The sequence below is a fragment of the Podarcis liolepis genome (genome assembly GCF_965112155.1).
Source record: "Podarcis liolepis genome assembly, chromosome: 8".
NCBI lineage: Eukaryota > Metazoa > Chordata > Lepidosauria > Squamata > Lacertidae > Podarcis > Podarcis liolepis.
The window spans coordinates 71,289,655-71,307,081 of record NC_139560.1 but is presented as its reverse complement, the minus strand read 5'-3'; the positions used below and the strand labels follow the sequence as shown (position 1 = coordinate 71,307,081).

At 42.5% G+C, this 17,427-nt stretch overlaps 1 protein-coding gene and 1 long non-coding RNA gene across 3 annotated transcripts in view; one reads left to right on the top strand and one right to left on the bottom strand.

Annotated features, from left to right (window-relative positions):
• Window positions 1–840: 840 nt before the first annotated feature.
• Window positions 841–17,427, bottom strand: part of LOC310714364 (uncharacterized protein) — a 24,348-nt gene continuing 7,761 nt past the window's right edge. Inside the window, exons 2-4 of one of the 2 annotated variants that reach the window (XM_083519795.1) lie at window positions 16,431–16,484; window positions 2,111–2,245; window positions 841–1,128 (exon numbers count right to left, since the gene is read on the bottom strand). In XM_083519795.1, the coding sequence (XP_083375921.1) occupies window positions 1,068–1,128; window positions 2,111–2,245; window positions 16,431–16,484 (250 nt within the window). In that variant the 3' untranslated portion in view covers window positions 841–1,067. The remainder of the gene's footprint in view (window positions 1,129–2,110; window positions 2,246–16,430; window positions 16,485–17,427) is intronic. The other variant, XM_083519794.1, reaches the window with a different exon arrangement.
• The window catches only part of LOC310714543, a 23,770-nt gene continuing 20,984 nt past the window's right edge, over window positions 14,642–17,427 (top strand). The window contains exon 1 of the long non-coding RNA XR_014529886.1: window positions 14,642–14,771. This is a non-coding gene — a long non-coding RNA (uncharacterized lncRNA). The remainder of the gene's footprint in view (window positions 14,772–17,427) is intronic.

Below are 17,427 nucleotides of genomic sequence, written 5' to 3'. Positions count from 1 at the left end.
CATCATTCCTGCAATTGTAATATGGCTCGTGATCATTGTGTTTTGCAGAATGCCTCTGAATACCCAACTGCTGGTCCACACAGGTAGGAAAAGTTCTGTGCCAGCCAGCTAGGATCATGTTGCTTATTCCTGAATCTAACTGACTTGCCCTCTAGTTCACAGACTAGATAAGGTTGCTCTAGTGTAGAACTTTTGGTATCTCTAACAAGGCATCACCCACTCTAATTTTGCACTGTTGGATGTATTGTCTGATAGGCATCATCATGTTGCATCATTCTCAGCAGGAGGATATTGTGGAAAATGTAGTTTCCATGAACCCTAACCTTCTAATATCACCCATGGATTCTTCTATCCAGGATGCACCTCTGGCAGAATTTCAGGTCTAAATTAGACAACACTGTGAATGAGGGGAAGGCTAACACCCAGCTGAGACCATGATGAGCTGGAATTGTATCTTGGAAGTTGTAATTGGCTCAGATATCCAAATGCCATAGCCACAACATACAAACAACACATTTGTGAATATTCACAATGGCTCTGTACTATTATTTTTATACCATAAATGATGTTTCTGTACCATTTCTGCCCAGAGTGGCTGAAGCAACCCAGTCAGATGGGCAGGGTACAAATTATTTGTTGTTGTTGTTGTTGTTGTTGTTGTTGTTGTTGTTGTGATTAAGACACATAGGCCAATCTGGCCATCCCAAGATCATACTTTAAATGCAAGAATGTCCCAATAATGAATGAGATTTGTGTTAATGGAACTGAGTGCAGTGAAGGCAGTGCAAACAAATAAATGAATGTTTTTACAAGGATTCCCAAACCATCATTTGAGGAGGAGTCATTTTTTTGGCACTACTGAAAATGTTGACAAAGTTAAATCATGAGTGGTTTCAGCTCATCTTGAACAACAATGTATTTCAGAGCAGTATTATTACTAAAAAGAGTCAGGGACGTGATGCTTCAGTTCTGTGGAATTTCTTTGTGCCTCTCAACAGCATGCTTCGGTGTCCCAAGAGTCTTGCATCATTGTCTTTATTTTCATTCATGTCCATGAATCACGCTTATTAAAGACACATTGAAGAAGGTATCATTTTCTCCTTCCCCTCTTCTATCTTGAAGACTGTCCTTGTACAATAGAAAATTGCCCCATTGTTCAATGATTGAGCTATGTTTTAAGTACACTAATTTCATCTATCTGTAGATAATTAAAAACAAAAAGCCCCCCAACAGGAGGACATAATTTCTTGAGAAATGGCATTGTATGATCTACAGTTAGCAATAATAATAATAATAATTGGATGTTGGACAGTTTGGAGACATTGATATAAATAAAGGAGTTATTTGTTAACTGTAAACTTTTAGATTCCCCAAAAACAGAAACAAGGAATAAGTTCGTTTAAATAAAGTAAAAAATGGGTCATTGTCCCCTTTGTCATGTGTATATATTAGAGGCAGAACCCAATGCAAGATATATGAGAAATCACTCAAGGAGTCTACGGCAATGAAATTCAAAAACTGGAAATATGGCAGAGACCTCTTTACAGAATTGTTGCTTGCTAAAAGTATAATTATATTGCTGACCTTTAGGATAATCTCAGAGGTTTTTGTTCACATGAACCTTCCTGGTTATCAAGGACTTCTCAAGAGGCTTTGTTTTTATGTCTTGCTGTTGACAGGTCATGGAACTCATTTCCTGGAGGGCCCCCATTTGCATTATCCTCTGGGTAGCGATGTGGGTGGCACTGTGGTCTATACCACTGAGCCTCTTGTGCTTGCCAATTAGAAGGTTGGTGGTCCGAATCCCTGCGATGGGGGTGAGCTCCCATTCTTCTGTCCCAGCTTCAGCCAACCTAGCAGTTCAAAAGCACACCAGTGCAAGCAGATAAATAGGTACTGTTGTGGCGGGAAGGTAAACAGCATTTCGGTGTACTTTGGTTTCTGAGACTGTGTTCTGTTGCGCCAGAAGCGGTTTAGTCATGACCCAGAAAGCTGTCTGTAGATAAATGCCAGCTCCCTCGGTCTGAAAGCGAGATGAGCACCGCAACCCCATAGATGTCTTTGACTGGACTTAACTGTCCAGGGATCCTTTACCTTTTTTTTTTTTTACCTTTTATCCTCTGGATGTAGGATCTGCTGCACTGTACACACCATGAAGACACTATCAGAAGCCCTGGAGCCCATGGGATAAGACTGTGTTGCAGCTCTTGCCTGAGACAATGTTGCCCTCTCATAACTTGCATTGCTAGGGGGGAGACAAATGTAAGATGCTAATGTTGACTCTAAATAGTTGCTCAGTAAGAAATAAAAAGAGCATGGTGTTAGCACTACATGGACAATTATCTAAACAACAACAAGAACAACAACAAGAACTTTATTTATACCCTGCCCATCTGGGCAGCTTACAGCACATAAAAGATTGTAAAACATTAGACCTTAAAAATTTCCCGATACAGGGTTGCCTTCAGATGTCTTTTGAAATTAGATAGTTGCTTATTTCATTGACATCTGATAGGAGGGTGTTTCACAGGGCGGGCACCACTACTGAGAAGCCCCTCTGCCTGGTTCCCTGTAGCTTCACTTCTCACAGTGAGGGAACTGCCAGAAGGACCCCAGAGCTGAACCTCAGTATCTGGGGCTGAACGATGGGGATGCGGGGGCAGAGAGATGTTCCTTCAGGTGTACAGGGCTGAAGCCCTTTAGGACTTTTAAGGTCAGCACCAGCACTTTGAATTGTGCTTGGAAAGGTACGGGGATTATATGATTTGTATCCCTGACAAATTCAGAATTAGGCTAAGAAACACTTCATTCTTAAATTCCCCAGATACTCTCAGATAGAGTCTGTGCTGCAAAAACACACACCTGCAAATTAATTCCTGCACTAAGGGTTTTTAAATGTTAATATTAACATTAAAGTCAGCACTGAAATTTCATCCAGATTTAAATTCAAAGTGAGCGTCTGGGTTCCTCCTCCCATGAAACACCTGAGGAATTCTGAGGGAAGCCAGAAGGGTTTTTTGATAGCAAAATTTCTCAGGGGGTTCCATACAATCTTACAAAGGCACCAAATTCTACCCAAGCACCTTTGGATATTCTTCCTTTATACTAAGCAACTGAGGAATATTGCGGAAAGACAAAAGAGCTCTGATATCGCCACTACGTTACATCCTTCCCTCTTGGCTGAAAATTCTGGCAGATTGCAGCTTACAAGCTCTCTACACTCCTTGATATCTGTATTAGTAATTTAAATTGATCACAGAAAAAGCAGATGTTGTAGGAAGCTAAGGATGGGAGATTTATATGTGGAATTTGGTGTTTCCAACCTAGTGGACCTTTGCCCACATCAGATGTTATGAATGAGCCAGCCCCCAGGGAAGGGTTGCAACCAGCTCCCAGTGATGGAAGTAGCCAGGAAGAGAGAGGGTTAACTGCCAGGAAAGATGAGCATAGCTTAGTGCCAACTCCCAGTCCCTTAGGAATGCCAGTTGAGAAGAGAATGAGGGCGAATAGAGAAGGAAGCAGTTCATCAGGTGGGAAAGAGCAAAGAGACAGTCCCTCAGAGAATGAGGAAGAGGTGGGAGCTGACCCTTTCAGTCCCAGGTCTTGGCGAATGGGAGGGTTACAGGATAGGAGGCAGGGCAAAACACGTCGGAGGAAAAAGTTCAGCTGCTTCTGGTCTTGCAGGAAACAGTTGATGAGACTAGTGGCATGTTAGAGCCGTCTGGATAACTCTGTTTGTTTTTGCAATAAATCTTCCTTTTTAATTAACCATGCTTGCTGTGTTATCAAATCGGAAACTGGGACTCCTGATATCAGACCACCACTTGTTCCATTGCTTCATGCACATCTGTAATGTCTGCAGGGAGGACATGACAATGCGGGGGGGGGGGCATCTTCTGTATCACGAAAACCACTGCTTATATAATTAAAACAAAGACTTAAGTCCGTGTCTCTTTCAGAAGTCATTTTAATATCATTGATTTGGCAGGTCTCAAGCCCATGGATAGGGAATCTGGTTTGATACTTGAAGAAAACATGTGAAATTATGGTCCAGAGAAGGAAACACAGATAAGACATGATGGGAAAATTCTGCTCCAAACTTAAGGGGGGAATCTTTGCCACACCCTGGGCTCACCTAAAAAAGAAGACTCAGAAATATTGCCCAGGGGAGGAGTGGACAATGACAGACAGGTCCTAATGGTCCAATCTGGAGTGAGAGCTAGCTGCACTCTCCAGGAGTGCCTCACTTTTCTCCAATTTTTGCACCCAGCCTCCATATTCCAACCAAATTGAGCTTTGTCCACATCAGACCACCTCCTATTTCAAGCATGCCTATAGTGACTGTGTGGAGGACATGGCAAACTGGAATGGGGGCAGTTCACCTAACTTAGTCTACTTCCTACCAACAGCACCCCTCCAAAGAAGAAGAAGAGTTTGGATTTGATATCCTGATTTATCACTACCCGAAGGAGTCTCAAAGCGGCTAACATTCTCCTTTCCCTTCCTCCCCCACAACAAACACTCTGTGAGGTGAGTGGGGCTGAGAGACTTCAAAGAAGTGTGACTAGTCCAAGGTCACCCAGCAGCTGCATGTGGAGGAGCGGAGATGCGAACCTGGTTCACCAGATTACGAGTCTACCACTCTTAACCACTACATCACACTGGCTCTCTAAAGTCCTAGCTACAATGCTACCCATCTATTGTGGCCTGTCAAATGCTTAACAAACCCACATTCTAGGTGGGCAGCAAAATCCAGTAAGTTTATGGAGCCTCTGTTGGACCACCATTTCCAGTTAGCAGAATGCATTGTGTTCTGTCTCAGGTTGTGCAGTCCTTTTGTCCTTGGAATGATGTATTTACAATTTGCTTTCGATTACATTTCCCCTCCCTATAGTCCCTGACTGTGTTTTACATAATGCACAGCTGCGGTTGGTATCCTGTTATATTGTATATGCATTTGGGACCATGGAGAAATAGGTAAATGAGCAAAGGGGCATTGCTTTGTTTCCATAGGTATATATTTCAGCGGCACACTGTTTAAACAGCATAGGCTCACAAGCCCTCCTAAGGGAGCCTTTTGAGAAGTCTCTGCACTTATCCGTTCTTTTGAGGAAACCAGAGAATTTGTGAGTCATAATGATACATGGAGCTCATCTCTGTTGGAAAACATCTTTCATTTGTCTACTGCTGAAAAATGTGCTCCATCCAAGTTTACTTTGATATCTGCTAGACATAAGGAGAGCTTCACCTTCTTATGAGCCACATTAAATGATTGCAGAAGTATATCTTAGTTCTATTTTTATGTCCCCTGATGCCAGGACATCATGTCTGTTGTTTTCCCCAAAGGTGTGTGTGTGTGTGTGTGTGTGTGTGTGTGTGTGTGTGTATCTCAAAGTAATTCTCAAAAAGAAACCTTTTGGAAGCTTAAGGAAAAGGAGAATTAAACACCTTCACTGATATTGAGGAACACCATCATGGAGCATTTAAGTACATGTGATGTGATTTTCAGAACACAGTGGCCAAAAGAAAAGAAAAAATGTGGAACTCAAACAAACAAACAAGCAAAAGTGGGAAAGCTCGAAACCCCTTTATAAAAACTGATTGTAACATTTCAGCACAAGGATTTCTCAACAGTTCAGTTTGTAATGATATTAATATTAGCACTGTCTTTTGTACTGTAAAGTAGACTTGCTGTACGGAAGCCTAAACTGAATGCCACAACCAGACTGCAGAACCCCTTTCATCCCATGGACCACATCCCCTCATTAAGAACCTTCCAGGGACCACATGCCCATAACAGGTAGGGCCAGAGATATAAGTGGGTGGGATAACTGATGTGACTCTCACTTTTGTACAGTAGGTAACATTCCAGTCACACAAAAGTAAAAGCTTTCTGTGCACCTACAAGTCGAGTACAAGTCGAGTACAAGTCATTCATCTAGGCAAGTAAGATGTGTTATTTTTGTTTGTACAGTAGGTTACATTCCAGCCAGACAAAAGTGCTCAAGTAGGGTGTGGACTAAGAAAGGTGTGTGGCATAGAAAACATCTCAAGAGTCATACAGGCCTGGAGGACTGCATTTTGGCTGAAGTTCTACACAGACACCAGCTCCGGGAGGCTCTGGGTGCCAGGGCACCCACAATTTTTTGTGTGGGTGCTGGCTCCAACGCGACTTCTGGTTTCTATCGGAAGTCACGTCAGAACCCCAACACAACCTCCCAGACACCATCCGAGGCCATGTGAAACCTCAGAACACGACTTCCAGTAGAAACCGGAAGTCGCATCAAGGTCGTGCAAAGTGTCGGATGTGACCTCTGAGACCCCACGAGGCCTCGGGAGAGCTGCAGTGCTGCCAATGCAATGTGACATCATGACATCGCGTTATATCACAGGTGCCATTCGGCACTTATAACCTGGGGCACAAGTCAGCACTCCTGGTTCTACACCACTGTAGTACAGCATCCACTTGATAGCAGCATTGCCAGTGCTCAGAGATGATGGTAAATGCAGGGCATCATGTTGGCTACCATGGCCTAGTTTTCACTGAGATGGCAGCTGTACCAATTTGTGCAATGTAGGGAGGAAGCTCCCATTACTGAATGTTCTCCCCGCACTCCACAACAAAGCATATTGAGGAAGATGCTAGGATAAAACCTTTCTTCCCCAAATCTAGGGGTTTCTTATGTGGAGGGAGTTTTTTTTCTTTTTGAATGAAGACTATTCAGTGATGGTTCTCACTTGCAGTCTGAAATGATACCACTCAGACACAGGCAGTTCTATGACAAAAGTGAGAATGAAGCAATTGATGGAGCAATGTTGCCTTCCTTTCCCACAATAAATAGAGCAACTAGCTTAAGTTAAAAACACTTAGCTATATAAAATGATTCCTGTAAGAAAGAAAAACAAACCCACATGGTTTACCCTGGATTATGACAGCTACAAAAACATCATTTTGTTCTTTCCCTTCCACTGCTCTTTGTTTTCCATTACCATCCTTGCCAGCATCCTTGAACTATTGTAACCATTGTGGTATGACAATAGCACCTTTATTGCTGCTGATCACTCCACCTGGAATACATATGCTGTTCTTTCATAACCAAAGTTTGCTAAGCAATTACTCAAACAATTACTCTTATTATTATTTTTTATATGTGTATTCTGCAACCTAGTCCATATGCCAATAAAGATCTCATTCTCGAAATGTAGGTCCTAATGTAGTACCGACCTACATACAAGCGTGGGATATCAGCTGGCTTTTTCATATTTGTAGAAATATTTAAAAAAGGGTGTGTGGGGGTGGGGGAACTCCATGAATAAATCCAATATTTTTAACAAAGCCATTAGGCAAAACTGAGTCCACCTCCAGCTCACTCTGCAAAAACTGAACGCCTGCAGCAAATAGAAGAGTTTCAGCTCTTTTAAACTCAGTTCTTATTTAATGTGAAAACTTTTAAAAGTATCTCTGCTTATACAAATTGTCAAATAGATACCGTTCTCTATTCCTTTGTAGCAGGATAGAAGGGGCTGTGGCTCAGCAAGATGGCTTATGATAGCCTTGCAGTGTAGTTCATAATTAATATTGCAAATCAGGCACAGATTGATTGAAAAAGAACCCTGTTTGTCAAAATTGCCAGTTAGGGATAGGGCTGAAGCCGAGAGAGTAGCTTGTAACTTTCAATTTTTCCAGCCCTCTAGCCCAGGGGTTGTCAGCCTGGTCCCTACCACCCACTAGTGAGAGTTTCAGGATTCTAGCTGGGCAGTAGGGTGTTCTATGGCACAAGCTGAATCCTCGTTCCATCAAGCACTGATGGGAGGTAAGGAAATTTTACCATCAAGAAAGATGCATTAGTGGACGGTAGGTATAAAAAGCTGACTACCCCTGATCTAGCCACAGAGTCAAGAAACACACACAACAGGAATACACCACAACATTTTTTTGCTGGGCTCCATTGGTATAATGAATATTAATAGTGAATTCATACTCAAGTGCTTATCCTTGTGTATAAGCACCAATCAACAGATTTGGAAGAATCCCAAGGTTTGCACAAATACCCTTCCTTAAAAAAAGGAAACCTTCCAGAAAGAAGCTCTATGGCTGGGGAGAAACCAAAAGGACCCCAGGGAGAACAGAGCGTGCTGTATTGCCATATTACAGAAGACCACTGTGGTGCCCACAAATTGCACCTCTCATATCCACATAATGCCTAGAAATCTTGTGGTCCCTTTAAGTGGTTAATTCTTTCCCGCTCCTATTATCCCATAAGAGAATCCTTTCACCCAGACTTTGTGGGAATTGTGACCTTCTCGATAAGCTTCCACAGGGATCCTCTGATGACACCTGCTGTATGGAATTTCTGCTAGTCCTAGAGCTATCTATTATGGCTCGTCATATATTAATTAGTCATTTACCTGGCAGAAATCCATACATTATGAGAAGGCCACTGACATATAAAAGCCACCAACAAATCAAAGCCACTGACATAAATACTAGGCCTGGTTTATGTAACCCTAGGAGTGTATCAGTCCTGAGAACATATCAGTTGGTTAGCCTGGTACATGAGATCCAGCTGAGGACTGGGAATAATAAATGCCCAATGCCTGAGCCAATGTCTCCCTACATCTGAAACTTAATAAAGTTGTGGCCAACACATTGTCTTCAGTCATTATTCTGCTTGGGGGTCACCTGGAGTTGGGGGGACTCCGCCTTTCCATGCAAACAGCTTTCCATACAGAAATGTTGTGTTGCACAGCCCATTCATAGGTCTCTGTATTCTAGAATGTGTGAAAGTTATAAGCACATTACAAACTAGACAGAACTGCAATGCCTGGATGATTCTCTCCTTTTGTTGCTCATTAAGCATTTTGCCTTAAGGGTTCAAGCTCAGCAGGGTTTAGGTCCTATTTCTGTATGTCGCATAAGGCTTGGATTCCAAAAAGCTCCTTAATCACTTCAATCCTTTTTGAGAGTGTGTGTGGTTCGCACAATACCCTTAGGATGTAAGCAAGCACATGAAATTCCCTGAGTCACATCAAGGAGCTGGCAGTGTTCCGAGAACCACTGTGTTTTTGTTTCTGTTGTAACACCAAACATTTCAATTTCATTGGACTCAAAATGTTGAGACAAGGAGGGTGAGCTGACTCTTCCAGATAAGGCTGTCTCTTTAAGAATTGTGTATTAAAACAAAACAAGCCCTGAGCCCCCGTTTATAACAGTCATAATCTTCTTGATGTGCTGCTGTGATAATGGTAATCCCTTTGATTTGCTCGTGTTAATGACCCTTAACTCCGCCTTGGGTTACTGTCACTACGTACTGGTCTTTAACTGCAGAACAGTAAGAAATGAAAAAGAGAATAGCAAACTGTTTGCCTAGCGTTATTGCTCTGGCAATGAAGACAATATCATTTTATCTCATATTATCACAGCTCTCTGAAAAATAGTGGAGACACAGTGGTCTACCAGCAGTTCCTAGAAGGCGCTAGCTGCTTCACAGGAGTAGGGTGATTTGTTTTCCCATTGGAATGAAAATAAAAGAAATATCAGTCCTGGCAAACACTTCCTCAACACTTCATAGAATATTCTTGGAAAACCCAGGGTGGGGTGCAATGATTTCTGGCAAACACTACTTATTGACCATTGCTGGTGTTAACGGAAAAATCTGAGGGCTCCCTTGGACAAAAAGTAAAGACACCAACCAGAGTAAATTGAAGCAAATCAGCAGCCTGTAGGCTTGGTCTTTATTGAAGAAAGACTGTCGCGACAGGGTGCTCCCCTCACTTGCAGGTGAGAGGAAAGACCCAGAAAGATGGTGTGCAAGACCTTATAAAAACTTTTGAAATTCCCCTCCTCTAGGTCAAGCCCACCCCCAGAAACAACATGCATACATTACAGAAAGGAGGGGTTGGCATCATGCATACATTACAGAAAGGAGGGGTTGAGGGAGGAGTTGTGGTGGTAACCTGAGTGTCCTGTCACCTGGCTGGTTCCTCCTTTCCCCCTCCCCATGAGTACTTTCCAGGTGACAAAGGGGAGTTTGCAGTTTCCTGCCCCCAGAGGGAAAATCTGATTATTGTCCTTTGTTTCAGTCTGTGCTGAATCCACTCCCATATGCAAGTTCTTTGTCTTTTTGATTGTCTTCTGTCTGGGATTATCAGGGCTGACATAGCAACTGGGCAGGGCTCCTGTGGATGTGCTGGTATGCTGAAGGGATTATGGCTGACCAGAACCAAGCCACCCCCCCCCTTTGATAGTCCTTGTCACATGGAGTAAAATAAAATGGAACAGTGCAAATCCGATGTGTGGTTGATTTTCTATGAATTTATAACAGAAATGTGGCGTATGTAGTGTGTGAGTGTGTGTTAAGTTTGTGCAAACAGAATGATTGGGGTGGGGGGTTCCTGCTACACTGGTCAATTCACCAACCAGTGTGCAGAGTAAATGAAAAATAACTTTTCCAAATTTGCAACTCAATCCTATGCACATTTAGTGAGAAGGAACTCCTATTGTGTTCTATTGAACCTACCTCCTAATACGTGTATTTAAGGCTGCATTCTTATACTGCAACTAGGAATGTTGGGAAATTATGAAGGAAATGGTAAGGGGAGCAGAAATTGCTGGTGTTTGCTTATTTGACCCATGTCTATCTTGGAAGTGTCAGGGTGCAACTCAGCCTATGTGATCTGTGTTGATCTTCTTTCAGTGTTAGACTGCTACTTTTAGGGTTACTGGCCTCCTTCCCTCCCTCAAGTCTTCCTCTTGAGTGCAGACATATTTTGGACCTCTCTTCTCTTGAGATGCAAAAGCAAGCCTGGCTCATTTCATCTCCACCATAGCCAGATAAGCCAAAGCATCTTTCCAAACATTGTGTATTTCTGATAATAAATATAAGCCTTCTTGTTTTCTTAAACCCAGAGTGTAAGTGAGATTGCATCCAGGGGAAGCGTGCTCCTTCTCGGTAGTGGCACCCACCCTGTGGGATGCCCTCCCACCAGATGTCAAAGAGAAAAATAACTACCAAACTTTTAGAAGACGCCTGAAGGCAGCCCTGTTTAGGGAAGCTTTTAATGTTTAATAGGTTATTGTATTTTAATGTTTTGTTGGAAGCCGCCCAGAGTGGCTGGGGAAACGCAGCCATATGGGTGGGGTATAAATAATAATAAATTATTATTATTATTATTATTATTATTATTATTATTATTATTATTATTAGTTAAGCCTTTGGAATGGAAACCAATCCAGTGAATATGATCAATATCCACTGTGCTTGTTGTTTTCAGTCCACAAACAAGTAATTGATGACTTTTCCATTGCATTGTGTTTCCTGTGCATGGAAACTTTTCCCACCAAAATGAATGGTGTATAACATAACTAATGCTGCAATTAGTTACATAAAATTCCACCATGGTGGGCTAACATGGTTTTTGTCAGAAGCTGAACTGCAGCAGAATGGCAACACTGGCATGCAACAAACACAAGTCAAAATGGAAATCAGTGCCTTCCTATATCTCCAGCTGCAACTCTCTGCACATTTAGGAGTAAACCTCACTAAGTAAAATGGTACTGACTTCTTAGTAAACATGCAGAGGATTACATAGTCTGAATTACCTTCACATCCAAATATAGAACAGTTTATAGAAAATTAAACAATGTAGTTAAATGCAGCTAGTCTCCTGCCTAGGTAGTTTAAAGGGACCAACCTGTTTAGTTCTAGCCATAAAACTGTCTCACAAATCCTAATACAATTTCTGGGCCATAAACCCTTTGGCTAACCTGCGAGTAAACCCCATTGGGCACAACAGGACTTTCTTTTAGGTGAACACACATGGAGTTGAGGTTGCTCTTATGAACTATTTCTGAAGTTGTAAAAACTTCTAGCTGAAAATATGTACCAAAAGACAAAGAGGGGGGAGAAAAAAAGGCTTCCATATTTTTGCTCTAAATGAGACGGTTCAGGTTTTTATTCAGTGAGGGATGCAAAATTGGCTCACGTTTGCCAGTTTGCACAGGTGCAGATGTGTTTGATCATATGGCATGCTTACTGACAGCCAAGGGCACATCTCCAAATTGCAGACCCAGATGCTTGGATCTTTGCTGCCTTCTTCACTGCCGGAGATGGAGCCGGATGCATTCACCTGCTTGCTCTCTCGCTAGACTAGGAAGCCAATCTCTTTTATCAGACAAAATGTGCAAGGAGAATCAGGTGGTGTCTCCAGATTGTCATAGCCAGTGTTCCTTTAAAATGAAATAACCCTATTTTATGCTTGGTTTATCTACACCCCCGTGTCCTGGCCTAATCCCCCCTCCTGCTACAATTCTAGGAAGAAGGGGGGAAAAGCTATCCCCTCCAGCAAAACTCCTCTCCTTCCTCCTCTTTCTTGATCTCTGGTGGCTCTTGCATCTATTATGGCACTCTGCATGAAACAAGCTCATGTCAATTCCCACTCTTTCATCTTCATTTTTAATTAAATTCACTTGTTTTGTTCATGGCAATATAAAAATCTGCCTGTCGCAGTTTATTAAACTCTGGCGCTATGAATATGTATTTTAGATGGAAAGCATTTCAATATTTTTATAGATAAATTGCTCCCGAGTTTAAAAATAAAACAGAGAGGAAACAAAAGAGGAAGGTGGGAAGGGTGCTTTTCCGTGCCTGCAATGCAGACCTTTTTAGTTGTTCAGTCTTGAAATGAGTGGAGAACATTTATTGCTGCAATTCAGCCAGAGGATCGAGTAAGCCTGCTTGAACTTAACAAGACAGGAAGGACAATCCTATACACAAGAAGCTGGTGTAAAGTTAAGCCAAGCCAGGATAAATAAATCAGATCCAAACCCCATGTCAGTATCCCAGGGTGAGAGGCTGGGAGGAGAAAGGATTCCAGTTGAGAGCTGGGAGGGACTATCTTTTGTGTGTGGAAGGGGCTGAGAATGGCCTTTAGGAGACGACTCCTACCCTTAGTTGTTTGTAAGGTTTGTAGTTATTATCTTGTTGTATTGTCATGAACTTCAATAAAAGTCTTATAATAAAAAATACATTTTTCATTAATGCATTTATCCAAATAAAATAGTAAAGGGTAAAGGGACCCCTGACCATTAGGTCCAGTCGTGGCCAAGTCTGGGGTTGTGGTGCTCATCTCGCTTTATTGGCTGAGGGAGCCAGCGTACAGCTTCTGGGTCATGTGGCTGGCATGACTAAGCTGCTTCTGGCAAACCAGAGCAGCGCACGGAAATGCCGTTTGCCTTCCCATTGGAGTGGTACCTATTTATCTACTTGCACTTTGACGTGCTTTCGAACTGCTAGGTTGGCAGGAGCAGGGACCGAGCAACGGGAGCTCACCCTGTCATGGGGATTCGAACCACCGACCTTCTGATCGGCAAATAAAATAGCATACATCAAATTGTTGCCTCAGCTCCTTCGTAGCTGATACAAATTCAGGATGTTGCTTATGTCAGTCATCTCTCTCCCTATTTTATCCTCAGGCCCTTTGTGGGATACTGCTATGGTGATCCTGTCAAACGTGGATGTCCTTAGTTTACTGACCCCCAGAACTGGTCAACAGTCAACTTGGGGATAGCACTCTTTTTAGTGGTGCCGGTGGCAGCATCTAATAAACAATACAAAGAGGTACTACATCATGAGTATCAACATCTTAACCTTCAAATCCTAGGGCCAGCTAGTCAAAAATGTTTTGTTTCCCCTAGTGGCTGCACCTTATGATATGAGAGATACAGGCTTAGAGTGATGCAGCCATATACAATCACATATGCTTTCTCACTATGTTGGAAGAGAGTGTATTTGTAGCATAGTGCCATAAAACTGCTTGGGGCAGCAAAATGTCCCCAATGAATGACACGGCATCTTGGATCTGAATGCCTGCATAAAGCCATAGGCTATGATGATACAGTGATACAGTGGATGTTCGCCCTAGTTCTAAACACTTGCCTCATGGAATTAGGCTGTAACTTCTTGAAATACGCAATAAGGAGACTGCTGGGCCATACCTTGGCTATTTACTGACCATGCTTGTTCCCTGATGTCTGTCCCTGCTTGCAACTCCTTGACTCATTAATCAAGAGTGCTGAGCAAACGTCCATTTCCTGCACTGCAGCTCTGACCTGCTTTCACAGTTACTAGATTAGCACACCCCAACACACATATTTTTTAAACTGCTGCAAAGGCCAGGCTGGCTTCTTATCTTTTGTTTGCACAGGAGGCAAAACAAGCAATAATTATGTCTCAGGGCATGGTTGCAATTCTACTTTGCTTAAGCTGATTTATTCAGAATGTATTTCAATACCGCCTTTCAGCTCTGGAAAAGAGCTCCCAGCAGCGTGATGCCTGTTCCCATGGACCGAGATCCTCAGCATCCTTGCTAAACTATAGTCTGGTTAGCATCCGTCTGTCTCGGAAGAGTGTGCCTTCGGGGATGAAGTCGAATCATTGGAGAGTTACAGTGTCTGCTGTGGTTGCAGAGACTGAAATGGAAGAGACATGTTTTGTTGCAGCTGGGGCAGATGAAGGCTTCCAGTGTGGTGTAGTGGTTAAGAGCGGTAGTCACGTAATCTGGGTAACCGGGTTCGTGTCTCCGCTCCTCCACATGCAGCTGCTGGGTGACCTTGGGCCAGTCACACTTCTGTGAAGTCTCTCAGCCCCACTCACCTCACAGAGTGTTTGTTGTGGGGGAGGAAGGGAAAGGAGATTGTTAGCCGCTTTGAGACTCCTGAAGGGGAGTGAAAGGCGGGATATCAAATCCAAACTCTTCTTCTTCTTCTTCCAGTTGTGTTGATGCAGGTATACCATGATGTTTCTTCTTTCTGTGCTCCTCTCAGCAGACCAGACCACCTCTGGTCACTGCTGCGCACACATGACCTGATTGTGTCTAGAAACTGTGGTCATCTGCAAGGGATTCCTACATGGCGGGGTTAATGTTGTCAGTCTTCATATCATGTTTTCAGACATATTTGTAAGCAGACAACACCACTGGGCAGGTATGGATCCACTCTTCCCTGTATCTAGGAATGCCGACACCTGTTTTTATCTGCTTTCAAATGGACACAATGCAGAATCAAGCAGCACTGAGCTTTTATTTTTGGAACTATACCAGTTTCTCAAGAAGAGCTTGTCAGTGGCAGAAAATATGCAGTGGATCTAGATTGTGTGGGGACCACAAAACAAGCATTCAGTTTCCATTGTTTCTAGAGCAAAATGTCATGTACCCACAGTCCTAGTTTGTCCCCTCTGAGGACTGGGATGGACTGGATTTTAATGGGACCCTCCATCTCTAGTGGCAAGTGGAAAAAAGGCCTCACAGTGGTAGATTGCACTTCATCTGCTCATTGCTAACATACAATACATAAAAAATCCTATATAAAATAAGAATAAATGCCCTGCAAATTCAAATCACCACAAAGCGGATTATGCAGCAAGAATTATCTCAACTAATTCTGAATATCATATCTGGCATACTGTATCAATTTCTCCTAAAGCCTGAATGAATAAACACACTTCTAAACATGATGGAAATGAAATACTGGAGCTACAAGTGGAGGGGGGGTGAGTTGTTCATTTTTGGTACATCCTTATTCATTCTGCTACTTTTTACTGTTACAGTGGTACCTCGGGTTACAGATGCTTCAGGTTACAGGCTCCGCTAACCCAGAAATAGTACCTCAGGTTAAGAACTTTGCTTCAGGATGAGAACCGAAATTGTGCTCTGGCAGTGGGAGGCCCCATTAGCTAAAGTGGTACTTCAGGTTAAGAACAGTTTCAGGTTAAGAACAGACCTCCAGAATGAATTAAGTTCTTAACCCAAGGTACCACTGTATTAGTCACATTCACTCCTTTCTTGTAGACCACTTTAAATGCTTTTTGTAGACAGCTGTCATATAAATGTTTTAAACAGATAAATAAGGGCATGAAAGTAGACAGAACATGTTCATGGAGGCAAACATGTCCTCAAAATACATACCGCTGTGTGTGCCATGACACTCCTAAGTTATCAATAATTTCCGCTGCCTAGCTTACATATTGAAGCTGCATTGTCGATTATTTTTCTTCTTCAGTGGTAAATACATTTTGGAATTTCAATAAACACATTTGCACCCTCTGGGCAAACAAGAAGACTCCCAAAGTGCTACACCATATGGCCATTTGGATGCAAGCCATGCTTCATGCTGTTGCACTAATTAAAACAACTGTGACTTTAAAGACATCACATGGGTCCCCCCCCAATGGGTTAATAAGTTCATATCATTAGTAATGCTAGTGTGCTGTTTCAGGGGGATGCAGTTTAAAATTCCCGAAGATATGTTTTGGGAGACCATTATGAAAGAGTTAGTTATAAAAGAACATTTTGGCAATGAGAGTAAGGTCTGATATGCATATGAAACAATATGGCATGGTGGAATACTGAAATTATAACATTGATGAACTCACTCAGTGTTCCAGCATGGGATCACATTTTTCTTGTTCTCCCCAGTATTAAAATTCCTGTAAAACAGAAAAACAGTGCAGCATACAAATGCATAGGGTCTGGGGTTGAGCATCTCCCTCTCGCTTTCTCTCTCTGGTAGAATTGTGACATTTTCTGCTTGTATGCGTGTGAGAGAGGTGGGTGGGCTCATGAATGGTATGTCTGAATCTACCACCACATTCTGCCCCATATGTAGCTCTAGCCTAAGCAAGGTCAAAATGCTGACTGACCATGGAATCCTAGACTAAAACGCTACCTCAGCTGCAGTCTTTTGCAAACTTATTTGGAAGTGAGTCCAATTATTTTACAGTGGTACCTCAGGTTACATACGCTTCAGGTTACAGACTCTGCTAACCCAGAAAGAGTACCTCGGGTTAAGAACTTTACTTCAGGATGAGAACAGAAATCGTGCTCCGGCAGCGCGGCAGCAGCGGGAGGCCCCATTAGCTAAAGTGGTACCTCAGGTTAAGAACAGTTTCAGGTTAAGAATGGACCTCCAGAACGAATTAAGTTCTTAACCCGAGGTACCACTGTACTGGTATATTTTAAGTAAACACATATTTTTCACCTACTCAGTGATTAATGACTCAACTTTGGGGGCAATGCCTCACACATTTGGGGGTTCTTTATTATTATTATTATTATTATTATTATTATTATTATTATTATTATATTACTAAAGAGCTTTTTGGAATTGGGGGCGGGAGGGAAATCTAAGTTGTTGATTGACCATCTGGTCCAGTTGACATATAGCAGGACAACATTATTTCCCACTTTGTGAATAAGCCCTGAGTTCATAACCTGTTCTGGTCCTCTCAGAGAAAATCTCCATGGGTTTGTTTTTCTTCCCTCAAGCAAAATCTGAGAAGAAATTTGAAGAGTTTGTTTTTGTGGCAATGGGAGATGGGAGAAATTGCTTCCTGGGTAATCATTGGAAGGCATTTTGTGGGGAAAGACTAT